This window comes from Oncorhynchus clarkii, chromosome 20 (genome assembly GCF_045791955.1).
Source record: "Oncorhynchus clarkii lewisi isolate Uvic-CL-2024 chromosome 20, UVic_Ocla_1.0, whole genome shotgun sequence".
Lineage (NCBI taxonomy): Eukaryota > Metazoa > Chordata > Actinopteri > Salmoniformes > Salmonidae > Oncorhynchus > Oncorhynchus clarkii.
In genome coordinates, this window is record NC_092166.1 from 60979880 (window position 1) to 60998171 (window position 18292).

At 45.4% G+C, this 18292-nt stretch overlaps 1 protein-coding gene across 1 annotated transcript in view; it reads left to right on the forward strand.

Moving 5' to 3' along the window:
- LOC139376635 (calcium channel, voltage-dependent, T type, alpha 1G subunit) overlaps positions 1 to 18292 on the forward strand; it is a 319317-nt gene that overhangs the window by 283912 nt on the left and 17113 nt on the right. Inside the window, exons 27-28 of the mRNA XM_071119441.1 lie at positions 12796 to 12947; positions 13760 to 13869. Of these exons, the coding sequence (XP_070975542.1) occupies positions 12796 to 12947; positions 13760 to 13869 (262 nt within the window). The remainder of the gene's footprint in view (positions 1 to 12795; positions 12948 to 13759; positions 13870 to 18292) is intronic.

An 18292-nucleotide genomic window follows, 5' to 3' on the forward strand; every position in this document is an offset into this window, starting at 1 on the left:
AGGGGAGGAGGGAATAAAGACAAGAGGGGAGGGGGAAATAAAGACAAGAGGGGAGGAGGAAATAAAGACAAGAGGGGAGGGGGAAATAAAGACAAGAGGGGAGGAGGAAATAAAGACAAGAGGGGAGGAGGAAATAAAGACAAGAGGGGAGGGGGAAATAAAGACAAGAGGGGAGGAGGAAATGAAGACAAGAGGGGAGGAGGAAATAAAGACAAGAGGGGAGGAGGAAATAAAGACAAGAGGGGAGGAAGAAATAAAGACAAGAGGGGAGGAAGAAATAAAGAAAAGAGGGGAGGAAGAAATAAAGACAAGAGGGGAGGAGGAAATAAAGAAAAGAGGGGAGGGGGAAATAAAGACAAGAGGGGAGGAGGAAATAAAGAAAAGAGGGGAGGGGGAAATAAAGACAAGAGGGGAGGGGGAAATAAAGACAAGAGGGGAGGAAGAAATAAAGACAAGAGGGGAGGAAGAAATAAAGACAAGAGGGGAGGAAGAAATAAAGACAAGAGGGGAGGAAGAAATAAAGACAAGAGGGGAGGAGGAATTAAAGAAAAGAGGGGAGGAGGAAATAAAGACAAGAGGGGAGGAAGAAATAAAGACAAGAGGGGAGGAAGAAATAAAGACAAGAGGGGAGGAAGAAATAAAGACAAGAGGGGAGGAGGAAATAAAGACAAGAGGGGAGGAAGAAATAAAGACAAGAGGGGAGGAGGAAATAAAGACAAGAGGGGAGGAAGAAATAAAGACAAGAGGGGAGGGGGAAATAAAGACAAGAGGGGAGGAGGAAATAAAGACAAGAGGGGAGGGGGAAATAAAGACAAGAGGGGAGGAGGAAATAAAGACAAGAGGGGAGGAGGGAATAAAGACAAGAGGGGAGGAGGAAATAAAGACAAGAGGGGAGGAGGAAATAAAGACAAGAGGGGAGGAAGAAATAAAGACAAGAGGGGAGGAGGAAATAAAGACAAGAGGGGAGGAAGAAATAAAGACAAGAGGGGAGGAGGAAATAAAGACAAGAGGGGAGGAAGAAATAAAGACAAGAGGGGAGGAGGGAATAAAGACAAGAGGGGAGGAGGAAATAAAGACAAGAGGGGAGGGGGAAATAAAGACAAGAGGGGAGGAGGAAATAAAGACAAGAGGGGAGGGGGAAATAAAGACAAGAGGGGAGGGGGAAATAAAGACAAGAGGGGAGGGGGAAATAAAGACAAGAGGGGAGGGGGAAATAAAGACAAGAGGGGAGGAGGAAATAAAGACAAGAGGGGAGGAGGAAATAAAGACAAGAGGGGAGGAGGAAATAAAGACAAGAGGGGAGGAAGAAATAAAGACAAGAGGGGAGGAAGAAATAAAGAAAAGAGGGGAGGGGGAAATAAAGACAAGAGGGGAGGAAGAAATAAAGACAAGAGGGGAGGAGGGAATAAAGACAAGAGGGGAGGAGGAAATAAAGAAAAGAGGGGAGGAGGAAATAAAGACAAGAGGGGAGGAAGAAATAAAGACAAGAGGGGAGGAGGGAATAAAGACAAGAGGGGAGGAGGAAATAAAGACAAGAGGGGAGGAATAAATAAAGACAAGAGGGGAGGAGGGAATAAAGACAAGAGGGGAGGAGGAAATAAAGACAAGAGGGGAGGAAGAAATAAAGACAAGAGGGGAGGAGGAAATAAAGACAAGAGGGGAGGAGGGAATAAAGACAAGAGGGGAGGGGGAAATAAGAAGACAAGAGGGGAGGAGGAAATAAAGACAAGAGGGGAGGGGGAAATAAAGACAAGAGGGGAGGAGGAAATAAAGACAAGAGGGGAGGAGGAAATAAAGACAAGAGGGGAGGGGGAAATAAAGACAAGAGGGGAGGAGGAAATAAAGACAAGAGGGGAGGAGGAAATAAAGACAAGAGGGGAGGAAGAAATAAAGACAAGAGGGGAGGAGGGAATAAAGACAAGAGGGGAGGAGGAAATAAAGAAAAGAGGGGAGGAGGAAATAAAGACAAGAGGGGAGGAAGAAATAAAGACAAGAGGGGAGGAGGAAATAAAGACAAGAGGGGAGGAAGAAATAAAGAAAAGAGGGGAGGAAGAAATAAAGACAAGAGGGGAGGAGGAAATAAAGACAAGAGGGGAGGAAGAAATAAAGACAAGAGGGGAGGGGGAAATAAAGACAAGAGGGGAGGAGGAAATAAAGACAAGAGGGGAGGAAGAAATAAAGACAAGAGGGGAGGAGGAAATAAAGACAAGAGGGGAGGAGGAAATAAAGACAAGAGGGGAGGAAGAAATAAAGACAAGAGGGGAGGAAGAAATAAAGACAAGAGGGGAGGAGGAAATAAAGAAAAGAGGGGAGGGGGAAATAAAGACAAGAGGGGAGGAGGAAATAAAGAAAAGAGGGGAGGGGGAAATAAAGACAAGAGGGGAGGAGGAAATAAAGACAAGAGGGGAGGAAGAAATAAAGACAAGAGGGGAGGAAGAAATAAAGACAAGAGGGGAGGAAGAAATAAAGACAAGAGGGGAGGAGGAAATAAAGACAAGAGGGGAGGAAGAAATAAAGACAAGAGGGGAGGAGGAAATAAAGACAAGAGGGGAGGAAGAAATAAAGACAAGAGGGGAGGGGGAAATAAAGACAAGAGGGGAGGAGGAAATAAAGACAAGAGGGGAGGGGGAAATAAAGACAAGAGGGGAGGAGGAAATAAAGACAAGAGGGGAGGAGGGAATAAAGACAAGAGGGGAGGAGGAAATAAAGACAAGAGGGGAGGAGGAAATAAAGACAAGAGGGGAGGAAGAAATAAAGACAAGAGGGGAGGAGGAAATAAAGACAAGAGGGGAGGAAGAAATAAAGACAAGAGGGGAGGAGGAAATAAAGACAAGAGGGGAGGAAGAAATAAAGACAAGAGGGGAGGAGGGAATAAAGACAAGAGGGGAGGAGGAAATAAAGACAAGAGGGGAGGGGGAAATAAAGACAAGAGGGGAGGAGGAAATAAAGACAAGAGGGGAGGGGGAAATAAAGACAAGAGGGGAGGGGGAAATAAAGACAAGAGGGGAGGGGGAAATAAAGACAAGAGGGGAGGGGGAAATAAAGACAAGAGGGGAGGAGGAAATAAAGACAAGAGGGGAGGAGGGAATAAAGACAAGAGGGGAGGAGGAAATAAAGACAAGAGGGGAGGAGGAAATAAAGGGACAAATAATATGAAGGAATGAGAGTGGAGAGAAAGGGAGATGGATAGGGGTAAAGCACTGAATACGTAAGCATGCAGGAGAAGAGATGGATGTGAGAAGTAAGGAAGGGTGAGAGTAAAGGGGGATGGAGAATAGGAGGAAGAGAAGGGGAGATGATGAAGGGTTGGGGTTGCCCCTCCTGCCAGTATGCCACCCTCTATTAGCTCTGGCTCACACACACACACACACACACACACACACACACACACATTCCTGAGTGTGTTAGCTTTGGGCTGCTGTATGTGTAGTTTAGTTCAGTGGATCAAAGGTGCTGCTTAATCACGTCTCTCTGCTGGGGAAGACCAAGCCATCTGCTCCTGTTTCTATACCTTACCTAAACAACACACACACACACACACACACACACACACACACACACACACACACACACACACACACACACACACACACACACAGTTTCACAGTTATGTCCAGTACAGTCTCTGTCTAAAGGTATGTCTCACCCTCCTGGTGCTTGACTGTGCACTGTGATATTCTCCCCTAGGCAGCTAGTGGGTTGCCGTATAGGGAGAAAGAGCGATGGAAAGATGGAGAGAGGGAGATGAGATGGAGACAGAAGGAGAGAGATACTTGAAAGAGAAAGAGTGAGTGAGGAAGGAAGAAGTTGTCAGCGGGGTGCTGTATGTAATGTGGCAGCCAGGCACGGTGTATTCTTTCTTTCCCCCACACACAGAGAGAGAGAGAGAGAGAGAGAGAGAGAGAGAGGAGAGAGTGAGAGAGAGGAGAGAGAAACAAAGACAAAGGGAAAACAGAGAAAATGTGAAAGAGAGAGAGAGAGAGAGAGAATGTAGCTCTGAGTGTTCTTTACATAGCTCAGCTCAGGGAGTGAATGTGTCACTGTAACAGATGGCCTCTAACTCTCCCAGGCTCACAGCCCAAAGAGATAAACGCTTTACTCAGACCTGCTCTGTGTGGGTCATGTCCCAGAAGATGGCTTTCCCTCTCTCTGTGTTTGTCTTCAAAAACTGGTACTAAAGTAGGATTTGGCCATTTTCTGTCCTAGCTAACAGCATCGCTTGCCTGTTGATTTATTGATGGCACAGCCTCTCGTGCTGTATCACTTAATCAGGTATTAATATATAATGTCCTACTTCAGCACACCTTTTACTAATAATTATGATAGGGTGTAAAAATAAATATACATACAGTGGGGAGAACAAGTATTTGATACACTGCCGATTTTGCAGGTTTTCCTACTTACAAAGCATGTAGAGGTCTGTAATTTTCATCATATGTACACTTCAACTGTGAGAGACAGAATCTAAAACAAAAATCCAAAAAATCACATTGTATGATTTTTAAGTAAGTATTGCATGACATAAGTATTTGATACATCAGAAAACGTAATATTTGGTACAGAAACATTTGCTTGCAATTACAGAGATCATACATTTCCTGTAGTTCTTGACCAGGTTTGCACACACTGCAGCAGGGATTTTGGCCCACTCCTCCATACAGACCTTCTCCAGATCCTTCAGGTTTCGGGGCAATACGGACTTTCAGCTCCCTCCAAAGATTTTCTATTGGGTTCAGGTCTGGAGACTGGCTAGGCCACTCCAGGACCTTGAGATGCTTCTTACGGAGCCACTCCTTAGTTGCTAGTTGTGTGTTTCGGGTCGTTGTCATGCTGGAAGACCCAGCCATGACCCATCTTCAATGCTTTTACTGAGGGAAGGAGGTTGTTGGCCAAGATCTTGCGATACATGGCCCCATCCATCCTCCCCTCAATACGGTGCAGTCGTCCTGTCCCCTTTGCAGAAAAGCATCCCCAAAGAATGATGTTTCCACCTCCATGCTTCACGGTTGGGATGGTGTTCTGGGGTTGTACTCATCCTTCTTCTTCCTCCAAACACGGCGAGTGGAGTTCAGACCAAAAAGCTCTATTTTTGTCTCATCAGACCACATGACCGTCTCCCATTCCTCCTCTGGATCATCCAGACGGTCATTGGCAAACTTCAGACGGGCCTGGACATGCGCTGGCTTGAGCACGGGGACCTTGCGTGCGCTGCATGATTTTAATCCATGACGGTGTATTGTGTTACTAATGGTTTTCTTTGAGACTGTGGTCCCAGCTCTCTTCAGGTCATTGACCAGGTCCTGCCGTGTAGTTCTGGGCTGATCCCTCACCTTCCTCATGATCATTGATGCCCCACGAGGTGAGATCTTGCATGGAGCCCCAGACCGAGGGTGATTGACCGTCATCGTGAACTTCTTCCATTTTCTAATAATTGCGCCAACAATTGTTGCCTTCTCACCAAGCTGCTTGCCTATTGTCCTGTAGCCCATCCCAGCCTTGGGCAGGTCTACAATTTAACCCTGATGTCCTTACACAGCTCTCTGGTCTTGGCCATTGTGGAGAGGTTGGAGTCTGTTTGATTGAGTATGTGGACAGGTGTCTTTTATACAGGTAACAAGTTCAATCAGGTGCAGTTAATACAGGTAATGGGTGGAGAACAGGAGGGCTTCTTAAAGAAAACCTAACAGGTCTGTGAGAGCCGGAATTCTTACTGGATTCTAGGTGATCAAATACTTATGTCATGCAATAAAATGCAAATTAATTACTTTAAAATCATACAATGTGATTTTCTGGATTTTTGTTTTAGATTCCGTCTCTCACAGTTGAAGTGTATCTATGATAAAAAATTACAGACCTCTACATGCTTTGTAAGTAGGAAAACCTGCAAAATCGGCAGTGTATCAAATACTTGTTCTCCCCACTTTACATGATGATAATGTAGAGAGTAATTGTATTGTAGCCCATTTAATTATTATGTTCACCTTCAGGGGGTGAAACAAGACTGTTTAACATGTTTTACCCCTAAACTATGATATCAGCGACGCACTGAAAAGTAAATGGCTAGGACAAGAGTTTCAACTCCTCCCCCTGTCATCAATACTAACCAGTCACACGCACATGCACACACAGACACACAGACACACACACACACCGCGGCAGCCAGCTCTATCTAGGTCAGTGCTAACAGAGATGGATCTAACGGAGGTTTTCTATCCGTCTTCTTCTCCCTCCTTTATATTCCCCTGATGTAGGAATGCGGTTAATAACACTAGACCATTAGAGAGATGGAAGGAGAGAGAGAGGTTGAGAGAGAGAGAGTGCAAAAAAAATTATTGTAAGATGAGATGGACAGGACGTGAGGGGCGGGGCGGGGTAAGGTGGCGAGAGAGGGGGGAGAGATTGAAAGTGAGTGAGGGGCGGGCTAAAGGTAGGACAGGTGGAGGGAGATAGGGAGAGCAAGAGAAGGGGGAGAAAGAGAGAGCGAGAAATAGAAGTGAGAGAAAGGGCTGGGTTCAATCTGTATCGCAGAAGTATCGCGGAAGCTCCGCGTAAAAATGTAAAGGTCATTTCCGATTGAGCCGACATGTGCAGCGTTTACCGTGAATGAAGAGTCTCCGCGAACACGGGAAAGTTGCCTTTTAAATTTCAATCGAGCTATAACGTGGATCAGCCCAAAGTGTTCCTCTTTGATAAGACCTGTGCCAGTTAGTGATTGAAACATCCTCCTCTACAGATTCATTTTGTCAGGAAGTTCTCAGGATGTGGGTGGGGGATAAATGCTTCCTGCCACCGGCTAGGTGTTGGTAGCAGAGTTAAGTGTAGCGTTAGAGGAATTTAAATATTTAATCACTTTCATGAACTAAGGTGTAGGTGTAACCCCACCCAATGCTCGCACCAATACACCTATTAGCCTAACATAACCAGACAGTTGTGCTTAGCATCAGTTACCTAGCCTAGATGAGTCCAGCCTAACTAGCTAATCAATATGCATCCCTGCAGTGGGCTGATGCCGTTAGGTGAATGATTCTGTAGCAGTAGAAGGTCCTTGTATTATAAGTAGTGCTATAGTGGGTTTTATGAAAGTGTGTGAGGGTATGAATGTTTCATGGTTGGAGGTGTAAGAATTTGTGCTTCTAAAGTGGGCTGGCACATTGCCTTTGAGCTCTGCTTAGGATATGTTAGATAACCACAAGAGAGCCACTGAATGTAACTGGGTAAAGAAAAGGTGTGTGTGTGTGTGTGCATTATGTATTTGCGTGTGTAACCTATGGATCTGTGCGTGTGTGTTAGCAGGTGTGTGTGTCCTACAGCCCAAGCTAACAATGAAGAGGCTGGTTAACATGTGGTGTACCAGCAGTCGGACAGATGTACTGCTACCCAGGTGGTAGATCAAGCCAACCAGAAAACTGGGGATTATTGGACAGTCCAAGACATGCATGTGCCAGTGTTAGAATATTACATGATTAGAGTCGGGTAGGCAGATAGAGGTGATGTGGTGGTCCTTTAAAACAGCACTCCTCAATTGCTGATTCCTGGGTCTTGGCTAACGTAACTGCCACTTAGCTGAACACCATATTTAATGCTACAATGTACTTAAAGCGGCAATCAGCAGTTGAAACCAAGCCTTCTCTCTGGAAAAATGTAACCACTCTCAAATGTATATACAGAGCTATGGATGCGAGGACTGACCATCCATGATATCAAAAGGATAGTTTTAATTTACTTTGTTTACAAACAGTGGAGTAAAACAAGTGTATATTTTGGATTCTGGTGGGGTACGACAGTGGAACTAAGCTCAGGAGGCATTTATAAGTTATTTTATTCAAGAATCAATGGGTACATATTGTTCATTTTTAAGTCCAAAAATGGATGTAGCCACTGCAGATTGCCCCTTTTAAAGGATTTAGCCTCGACTTTACCAGACTATGATACAGGGGTAATAGTTGTGTTTGAATTAGACTTGGACTTTGACTTTCCCATAGAGGATTGAAGGGCGGAAATGTGCTGTCTACTGTATTGCTGAAACGCTGATATCTCATTGGTCTGTTTCTTATATGCTTCTATTCTCATTTGCCCATCATCACTCTCTCGCCCTGTTAACCCCGCCTTCCACTCACTGCTGTCCAATCGCCTGCCTTCGCCATTCCAGTCTCCATTCCAATTGGTCCATCCTGCTCAAGTCAGACTCAGAAAGAAGTGTGTGTCAGTCTACCATGTGTACCGGCACAACTCGTGTGTGTCTTTGTGTGTCTTTGTATGTGAGTGCGTGTTTTTGTGCGTGTATGAATTACCATGCCCTGTCATTGTGAATGATGTCATGTTATTATTTCTCTTTCTTCTGGGCTCCTCAAACTGCTCTGTTGCTCCTCTTTTCTCACAATCCTCAACTTCTCTTTTCAGTTCCGTTTTTGTTTCTTCTTTTTGTCATTGGTGCTGAATAGGGGAGCAGTGCATTTTGGGAAATCCAGCAGAATTTTTTCTGATTTACTTGTTTATTTTGTATCTAACCTTATGACTCAATGTTTGCTGGCTCTAAAATCATTAATACATCATTGAATTCAATGTAGTTTCACTTGACGTTAACCCCTTCCCCTTGATATGAGCTTGTGCTGTAATCTACCAGCACTACCTGTTGACCCAGCACACATTGACTCTTAATATGAACCAATCCATTGACCATAAAGGGCAGGCGTTTAAAATCAGTCACAACACCTACCAAGGTATAACCTTAATGATATTGGTACTGGGATTTTTTTTAAACTCTTTTACCACCACATCATCTTGACCTTTGACCTAAAACAGGAAATTATCCTGGCCGTAACATTGTGACTGATCTTACTGCCTCTGGCCTGTTCTTCCTTTCACAGACATTGTTTTACCATCCAAAGCTCAAAGACTATCCTCCTTTTCTTAAGCCCCCCTTCAATCATCTTTCTACCACAAGCCCCAGTTTCACCTGACCAATCATCAAAAGCATCACATGTGCATCGTAGAGATTTAAACCACATTTAAACAACTTTCACATCCCAATAGTACCAAGGTTACTCTAGAACAATCCATGATATGGTACCATCTACAGCTTGGTTGAAAATCAACATAGCACTCTATATGTCCTTTCACTGTATCCATCACATAGCTCCACTGTGTTATGAACCCACACACACACATCCAATCAATTCAAACCTACTTCAAGTCTATACACTGCATGTGCAAACCAACTCAACCAAAGCTATTTCATGTTCAAACCCATACACACACATTCAACCAAACCAAAGCTCCTTCAAGTTCAAACCCATACACACACATTCAACCCAACCAAAGCTCGTTCAAGTTCAAACCCATGCACACACATTCAACCCAACCAAAGCTTCTTCAAGGCCATAAACACACATCCAATCCAACCAGACCTTTCAAACCCATACACTATACATACATTCACTCCAATCCAATCAAAGCCCACTCACACTGTGACAGTAAACCCATCGTGCTGTGCTGTGGTGTATCCACTCCCTCGCCACATGCCCAGGGACTTCAGTGTGTCTGTATTTCCCAACCCGAGCCTCGTCTTCCTGAAGTTACTGAGTGTGGCTCAGTCCAAAAATAACTCCTAGTTCCTCACCCTAACCTTTATACCCTCACTTTGTAGACTTCAAAGAATCAGGTGGATATAGGTAATGTGGGGCAAGGGGTTAAGAGGTTGTTTTTGGACCAGGTTTTAGTATTGCTTTGGTGTTCTTTGCTAACTAACTGCTCCTTTCTTTTTCAGTCAGGTGATCTTTGACGCTTCACCAGTGTTTTCGGCCAAAGGGGTCTTAGATCTCCAAGAGTAACATATCATCATGTGTCATATGTATGATATGTTACCTGAACCACATCATTCCCTCTTGAAGGGTTAAATTATCACTACCTTTTTGGGTAAATACTCACACAGGGCACCAACATGTTGGGTACTCAATTATCCTCACATGGGGCACCAACATGTAGAGTACTCAATAATCCTCACACGGGGCACCAACATGTAGGGTACTCAATAATTATTGCACAGGGCACCAACATGTAGGGTGCTCAATAATACTGTTTAACATGCTGCATGCTAGTCATTCAGCAGCTCCTCTTACCCCAATTAGTGGACTACATAGGTCTAAGGCCCCTTAGGTTGATTGATGGGATGGGGGTCTGGTTGATGTTTATGTTATGTTTGTGAATGTAATGTTTCTATTTGTGTGAGCGAGAGAGAGAGAGAGAGAGAGAGGAGAAAAAGGGACAGAGAAAGATGACTGTACTGAAGTTTCTTCACACCTCACTTCTTCACTTTCATCTTGTCAAAGTTCTCTTTTCCCACAAGAGTAGACCTGAATATGCCCTCACATGCCCCACTGAGCACACAAACACACACAGGCACACTGTGCACATACAAACATACACGCACACACTTTTAAAAGTCTTTAAAGCTGATTTGGCAAAAGCTAATATGGTTGACTCATTGGTTTGGCATGATATCACAGTGTCAGTCTGTTCCAGTGAGTCTAAAGGCAGATCCATTCTCTGAGTGCTGCTCAGCTCTTTCTTCCTCTGGAAAGAGAGAGTGGGAGTGAGAGTTTGGGAGTAGTGGAGGTATAATTTGGCCCTCTCTACCCTCACCTCTCCTACCTCCCCGAGCGAGAGCTGGGCCTGAGCCATGGGGGAAAAGGTTGTACTCTCTTGTTTTCCCTGTCTCGCTCTCTTATTCTTCCTCTCCCTTTCTCAGTGCAGTACTTACACAGGGAAAGGTCCATCTCTCCCATTCTCTCTCTCCTACTCCCTCTCTTAATGTAGCGTTTTAAACCTATGAGAGTTTTGCACTTACAAAACTGCTTTAGATTGCTTTTAAAAAACTCAGTCAGCCACTGAAATGTCTAATACATTATTTGGACAATCCTCTCAAGATACAGCAATGGATGCTCAATACACTATACTCACAGTTTCATTTATCAAGCCTCTAGTGAGGCCCATTAAAATAAAGTGTTAGGCCCTGCAGCAAAACTGCAGAAGCTAAGCATTTTCCCAGGAAGTTTCACTGCCACAACATTTGCGCCATTGGGTTTACTGCCTATAATACATGCACTGCTATAATGTATAATGGGTCTGCATTTTGTACAATAAATGTACGATAAAGCAATAGCCCAGGCAGACACCGAACGAGAGAGAGTCTCACACTCAAGTCGATTTATGATGAAGAGGACAGAGGAGAAGAGGTGAGAATGGACCATACAGTGACTCCACGAACACATACACACACAAACACACATACACGTACCCCGTCAGGAGTTTTAGCCAGCTGCCGCAGCAGCCACCTGGGCTAATTGGCAAGAGGGAGAGTTGAACAGCACCTGGGGGAATCACGCTGTGTGTGTATTTCCATTCTGGCCTGTCTCTGACTCCTCCTCTACTTCATATGTCCTCTCTCTCTTTCACTGATGAAAGAGGGATGAGGACAGAGACTGATAGAGAGACTCTCTCATCCCCCATACTCCTCTTTCCTCTGTCCTTTATGGATGGATGGATAAAGAGAGGACAGATGAGAGAAACAGGTGTGAAACTGTAAGTGATATACTGAACTGTAAAATCAACTGTCCTTTTTGTTGTGTACAGTACGTCCCACTGGGCACACAGTGGTTGAATCAACGTTGTTTCTAGGGCCGGGACGATACCAGTATCGCGATTCTTGTTAGCGTCTTGGCATGGAAACAAAACCCAAAGCAGATTTAACTTCTTTAGGTTAACAGCCCTAATGTTGGAAGCAAACATTGTTATGTTGTCAACCAGTCACATTTATTTATTTTCCAAGCTATAGTGCACAATATTTTACATACAGATGTTTTTTAAAGGACCAAAGAGTATGGTATGCTTCGTGTTTGAATTTTTGCCATGGAAAAAGTATTGCAATACTGGTATTGTCCCAGCTCTAATTAGTTTCATGTCATTTTAATGAAATGACATTGAACCAATGTGGAATAGACGTTGAATTGACATCTGTGCCCAGTAGGGTCTTTATGAGAGAGAAGGAGAGGAAGAGAAAGAGGTAGAGAAAAGATACAGCAAGAGTGAAAACACTAGAAAAAGCTGCATTGAAAGAGACAGCATAAATTAACCATTCACTACCCACTCCCTACAGCCTCAGAATGCACCAAAATAACCTCCCTCCTCCACAGCTACAGTCTCTTACACACACACACACACGCACACACGCACGCACGTACGCACACACACACACACACACCACTTTGGGCGGTGGCGATGCTGTTTATTTCCGTTCATGCTCTCTCAGAGGAGACTACATTTGAATAATTGTTGATCAGAGGAGAGCATCTCTGATTTGATTAGTCATGACTGGCAGCCACAGGGGACCCGGGCCCAGGAACACTGTGCTTCTCTCGCTTTCTCTTCCTCGTTTTCACTCATTCTCTCTTTCCAAGATCTCTGTGTCTTCCTGTACCTCTCTCCTCTCCTTTCCTCTCCTTGTATACCTCTCTTTCCATGTACCTTTGCTACTCTCTTCTCTCTCACTCCATCTGTCTTTCATTTGCGTCTCTTTATCTGCCTCTATCTTCTGTAATGATGTGATATATGTCAGTATGGGTGTGTATGCTTTCCTTTAACTAACGCTATGATATCTCTTGAGACCTGCGGGCTGGCTTCTACATCTCGAAACCTTTCACCCACAATGTCCAGTACACTACTCCCTATCTCACTCTATGACCCCCCCACCCCGCCTACCTCCCCGTCCTCCCCTCTCTTACTCCCCCCTTCCAACAGAAGCTCAGAGTAAGCCTTACTACTCGGATTACTCCCCCACTCGCCTCCTCATCCACAAGATGTGCACCTCCCAGTATCTGGACCTCTTCATTACCATTGTCATTGCACTCAATGTCATCACCATGGCGATGGAACACTACCAGCAGCCAAAGGTAGGACCTGCGCAATGATGGGGTTTGTAGTTTTAAGGTAGTGGATTTGAAGTCTGTTAGTTATCACCATGGCCCCTCAGAAAGCACAGACAAAGATTCCCATGACAACCTAGTTTGTATTCATTCCACATAGTCCAACATCATTACTCTGGGATTTGTAGTTTGTTTGCCTGCACAAACAGATTTGAGAAAAGTTATTTCAATTCTTCAGGGGATTTTTCTCCACATTACATAAAGTAATACCAAAAATTCATGAACTAAACTCCCACGTAAATTATGTCTCAATGAGTTGTCATTGTTTATTATCAGCCGAAAGGTGATTCGTGATGAAAACAGCTTGAGTTTTCCAATGAAATTACCATGTGTCCGGAAAGATTATGCATGAGATATAGATATAGAGAAAAGGAGAGACAGTAATAGAGAGAGATGAGGGTGGGGGGGAGTGTGGGGGTTGGGGTAGGGGGGGGGGGGGGGGGGGGGGATGCGGTACGGGTTGCCAGAGGAGAGCAGAGTCAGTAAATCCCTATATCTTCTCACAACATGCCTAATAGGAAAAGGTCACTTTTTACATTGAGATGGGTATCGTGAATTCCCCCAGGCTACATACAAGACACTTTTATACCGGCGGTCTTTTCAAAAAGAAGCAGAGAGAAGGGAGAGAAGGGAGAGAGAGGGAGATGGTAGGGTGTTGAAAATGGCTGACTCTGGGGAAATGTTTGCTTTCAGAGAGTAAGACGTCAGAGAGAGACCATATATACAGTAGCTATAACCTATGGAATACTGTACTACTAACCATGCCTCCCTCCCTCCAGGAGTTGGACGAGGCGCTGAAGATCTGTAACTACATCTTCACCATTGTCTTCGTCCTGGAGTCTGTCTTCAAGCTGGTGGCCTTTGGATTCCGACGTTTCTTCAAGGACAGGTCAGAGGTCACACTTTGCCTCAGAGTAGGAGTGCTAATCTAGGATCAGTCTTGCTTTTTAGAGCAAAACTGCCTCGTATATGGACATGAGGAGATGCTTTGTGAATATGGGCCAAGATACAGTGGGGCAAAAAAGTATTTAGTCAGCCACCAATTGTGCAAGTTCTCCCACTTAAAAAGATGAGAGAGGCCTGTGATTTTCATCATAGGTACACTTCAACTGACAGACAAAATGAGAAAAACAAATCCAGAAAATTACATTGCAGGATTTTTAATGAATTTATTTGCAAATGATGGTGGAAAATAAGTATTTGGTCAATAACAAAAGTTTATCTAAATACTTTGTTACATACCCTTTGTTGGCAATGACAGAGGTCAAACGTTTTCTGTAAGTCTTCACAAGGTTTTCACACACTGTTGCTGGTATTTTGGCCCATTCCTCCATGCAGATCTCCTCTAGAGCAGTGATGTTTTGGGGCTGTTGCTGGGCAACACGGACTTTCAACTCCCTCCAAAGATGTTCTATGGGGTTGAGATCTGGAGACTGGCTAGGCCACTCCAGGACCATGAAATGCTTCTTACGAAGCCACTCCTTTGTTGCCCGGGCGGTGTGTTTGGGATCATTGTCATGCTGAAAGACCCAGCCACATTTCATCTTCAATGCCCTTGCTGATGGAAGGAGGTTTTCACTCAAAATCTCCCGATATATGGCCCCATTCATTCTTTCCTTTACACGGATCAGTCGTCCTGGTCCCTTTGCAGAAAAACAGCCCCAAAGCATGATGTTTCCACCCCCATGCTTCACAGTAGGTATGGTGTTCTTTGGATGCAACTCAGCATTCTTTGTCCTCCAAACACGACGAGTTTAGTTTTTACCAAAAAGTTATATTTTGGTTTCATCTGTCCATATGACATTCTCCCAATCTTCCTCTGGATCATTCAAATGCTCTCTAGCAAACTTCAGACGGGCCTGGACATGTACTGGCTTAAGCAGGGGGACACGTCTGGCACTGCAGGATTTGAGTCCCTGGCAGCGTAGTGTGTTACTGATGGTAGGCTTTGTTACTTTGGTCCCAGCTCTCTGCAGGTCATTTACTAGGTCCCCCCGTGTGGTTCTGGGATTTTTCCTCACCGTTCTTGTGATCATTTTGACCCCACAGGGTGAGATCTTGCATGGAGCCCCAGAACGAGGGAGATTATCAGTGGTCTTGTTTGTCTTCCATTTCCTAATAATTGCTCCCACAGTTGATTTCTTCAAACCAAGCTGCTTACCTATTGCAGATTCAGTCTTCCCAGCCTGGTACAGGTCTACAATTTTGTTTCCTTTGACAGCTCTTTGGTCTTGGCCATAGTGGAGTTTGGAGTGTGACTGTTTGAGGTTGTGGACAGGTGTCTTTTATACTGATAACAAGTTCAAATAGGTGCAATTAACTAATGCAGGTAACGAGTGGAGGACAGCGGAGCCTCTTAAAGAAGAAGTTACAGGTCTGTGAGAGCCAGAAATCTTGCTTGTTTGTAGGTGACCAAATACTTATTTTCCACCATAATTTGCAAATAAATTCATAAAAAATCCTGCAATGTGATTTTCAGGATTTTTTTTCTAATTTTGTCTGTCATAGTTGAAGTGTACCTATGATGAAAATTACAAGCCTCTTTCATCTTTTTAAGTGGGAGAACTTGCACAATTGGTGGCTGACTAAATACTTTTTTGCCCCATTGTATGTTCAGGTGAAGCAGAGATGGTGTGTGTGAGTTAGTGTGCTGTGGAAAGGCACAGTGGTGAATTACTCTCTCTCAGTTAGGCCTTTATGAATACAAACTGCCTCGTTAAACACACTGTCTTAGATTATATCATAGCTTTAAAATCCTTGGCTTCCAACTGAACAATACAAAGACACACACACACACGCGACCACACACAAGAGCATGTACACACACATGCCCACACACAAAGATGCACTCAAACACACACCGGACTACGTACACACACACACAGTCACTGTACACTCAGTGCCGACAGTGTGAGTTTGCAGTGGACCTTGTAACCGAGAGGCCTATGATATCCTCTGTGGTTGCTAGATTAGACCATTATCCCCCGGCAGAGATCCAGAGTGTCACAACACACACACACACACACACACACACACACACACACACACAGAGGCCGCCAGGTCCCCCAGGGGTCCATCTGAAAATGTCATTGTGTTTAAAGTGATTTGCCGGAGTGTTGATTCATGCATTCTGAGTAGTTAGACACTGACGTGACGGAGAAACTATCGAGTGGCGTCGGACCCTGCCCTCAGAGAACATACACACACACACACACACACACACACTGGACCCTGCCCTCAGAGAACATACACACACACACACACACACACACACACACTGGACCCTGCCCTCAGAGAACATACACACACACACACACACACACACTGGACCCTGCCCTCAGAGAACATACACACACACACACACACACACTGGACCCTGCCCTCAGAGAACATACACACACACACACACACACACACACACTGGACCCTGCCCTCAGAGAACATACACACGCACACACACACACACACTGGACCCTGCCCTCAGAGAACACACACACACACACACACACACACACACACACACACACACACACACACACACACACACACACACACACACTGGACCCTGCCATCAGAGAACATACACACACACACACTGGACCTTGCCCTCAGAGAACATACACACACACACACACACACACACACTGGACCCTGCCCTCAGAGAACATACACACACACACACACACACACTGGACCCTGCCCTCAGAGAACATACACACACACACACACTGGACCCTGCCCTCAGAGAACATACACACTCACACACACACACTGGACCCTGCCCTCAGAGAACATACACACACACACACACACACTGGACCCTGCCCTCAGAGAACATACACACACACACACACACACACACACACTGGACCCTGCCCTCAGAGAACATACACACACACACACACACACACACACACACACACACACACACACACACACACACTGGACCCTGCCCTCAGAGAACACACACACACACACACACACACACACACACACACACACACACACACACACACACTGGACCCTGCCCTCAGAGAACATACACCCACACACACACACACACACACTGGACCCTGCCCTCAGAGAACATACACACACACACTGGACCCTGCCCTCAGAGAACACACATACACACACACTCGACCCTGCCCTCAGAGAACACACATACACACCCACACTGGACCCTGCCCTCAGAGAACACACATACACACACACACACTGGACCCTGCCCTCAGAGAACACACATACACACACACACACTGGACCCTGCCCTCAGAGAACACACATACACACACACACACACTGGACCCTGCCCTCAGAGAACACACATACACACAAACACAATCGACCCTGCCCTCAGAGAACACACATACACACACACACACTCGACCCTGCCCTCAGAGAACACACATACACACACACACACTGGACCCTGCCCTCAGAGAACACACATACACACACACACACACTGGACCCTGCCCTCAGAGAACACACATACACACAAACACAATCGACCCTGCCCTCAGAGAACACACATACACACACACACACTGGACCCTGCCCTCAGAGAACACACATACACACACACACACACTGGACCCTGCCCTCAGAGAACACACATACACACAAACACAATCGACCCTGCCCTCAGAGAACACACATACACACACACACACTGGACCCTGCCCTCAGAGAACACACATACACACACACACACACTGGACCCTGCCCTCAGAGAACACACATACACACACACACACTGGACCCTGCCCTCAGAGAACACACATACACACACACACACACTGGACCCTGCCCTCAGAGAACACACATACACACACACACACACTGGACCCTGCCCTCAGAGAACACACATACACACACACACACTGGACCCTGCCCTCAGAGAACACACATACACACACACACACTGGACCCTGCCCTCAGAGAACACACATACACACACACACACACTGGACCCTGCCCTCAGAGAACACACATACACACAAACACAATCGACCCTGCCCTCAGAGAACACACATACACACACACACACACTGGACCCTGCCCTCAGAGAACACACATACACACACACACACACTGGACCCTGCCCTCAGAGAACACACATACACACACACACACTGGACCCTGCCCTCAGAGAACACACATACACACACACACACTGGACCCTGCCCTCAGAGAACACACATACACACACACACACTGGACCCTGCCCTCAGAGAACACACATACACACACACACACTGGACCCTGCCCTCAGAGAACACACATACACACACACACACACTGGACCC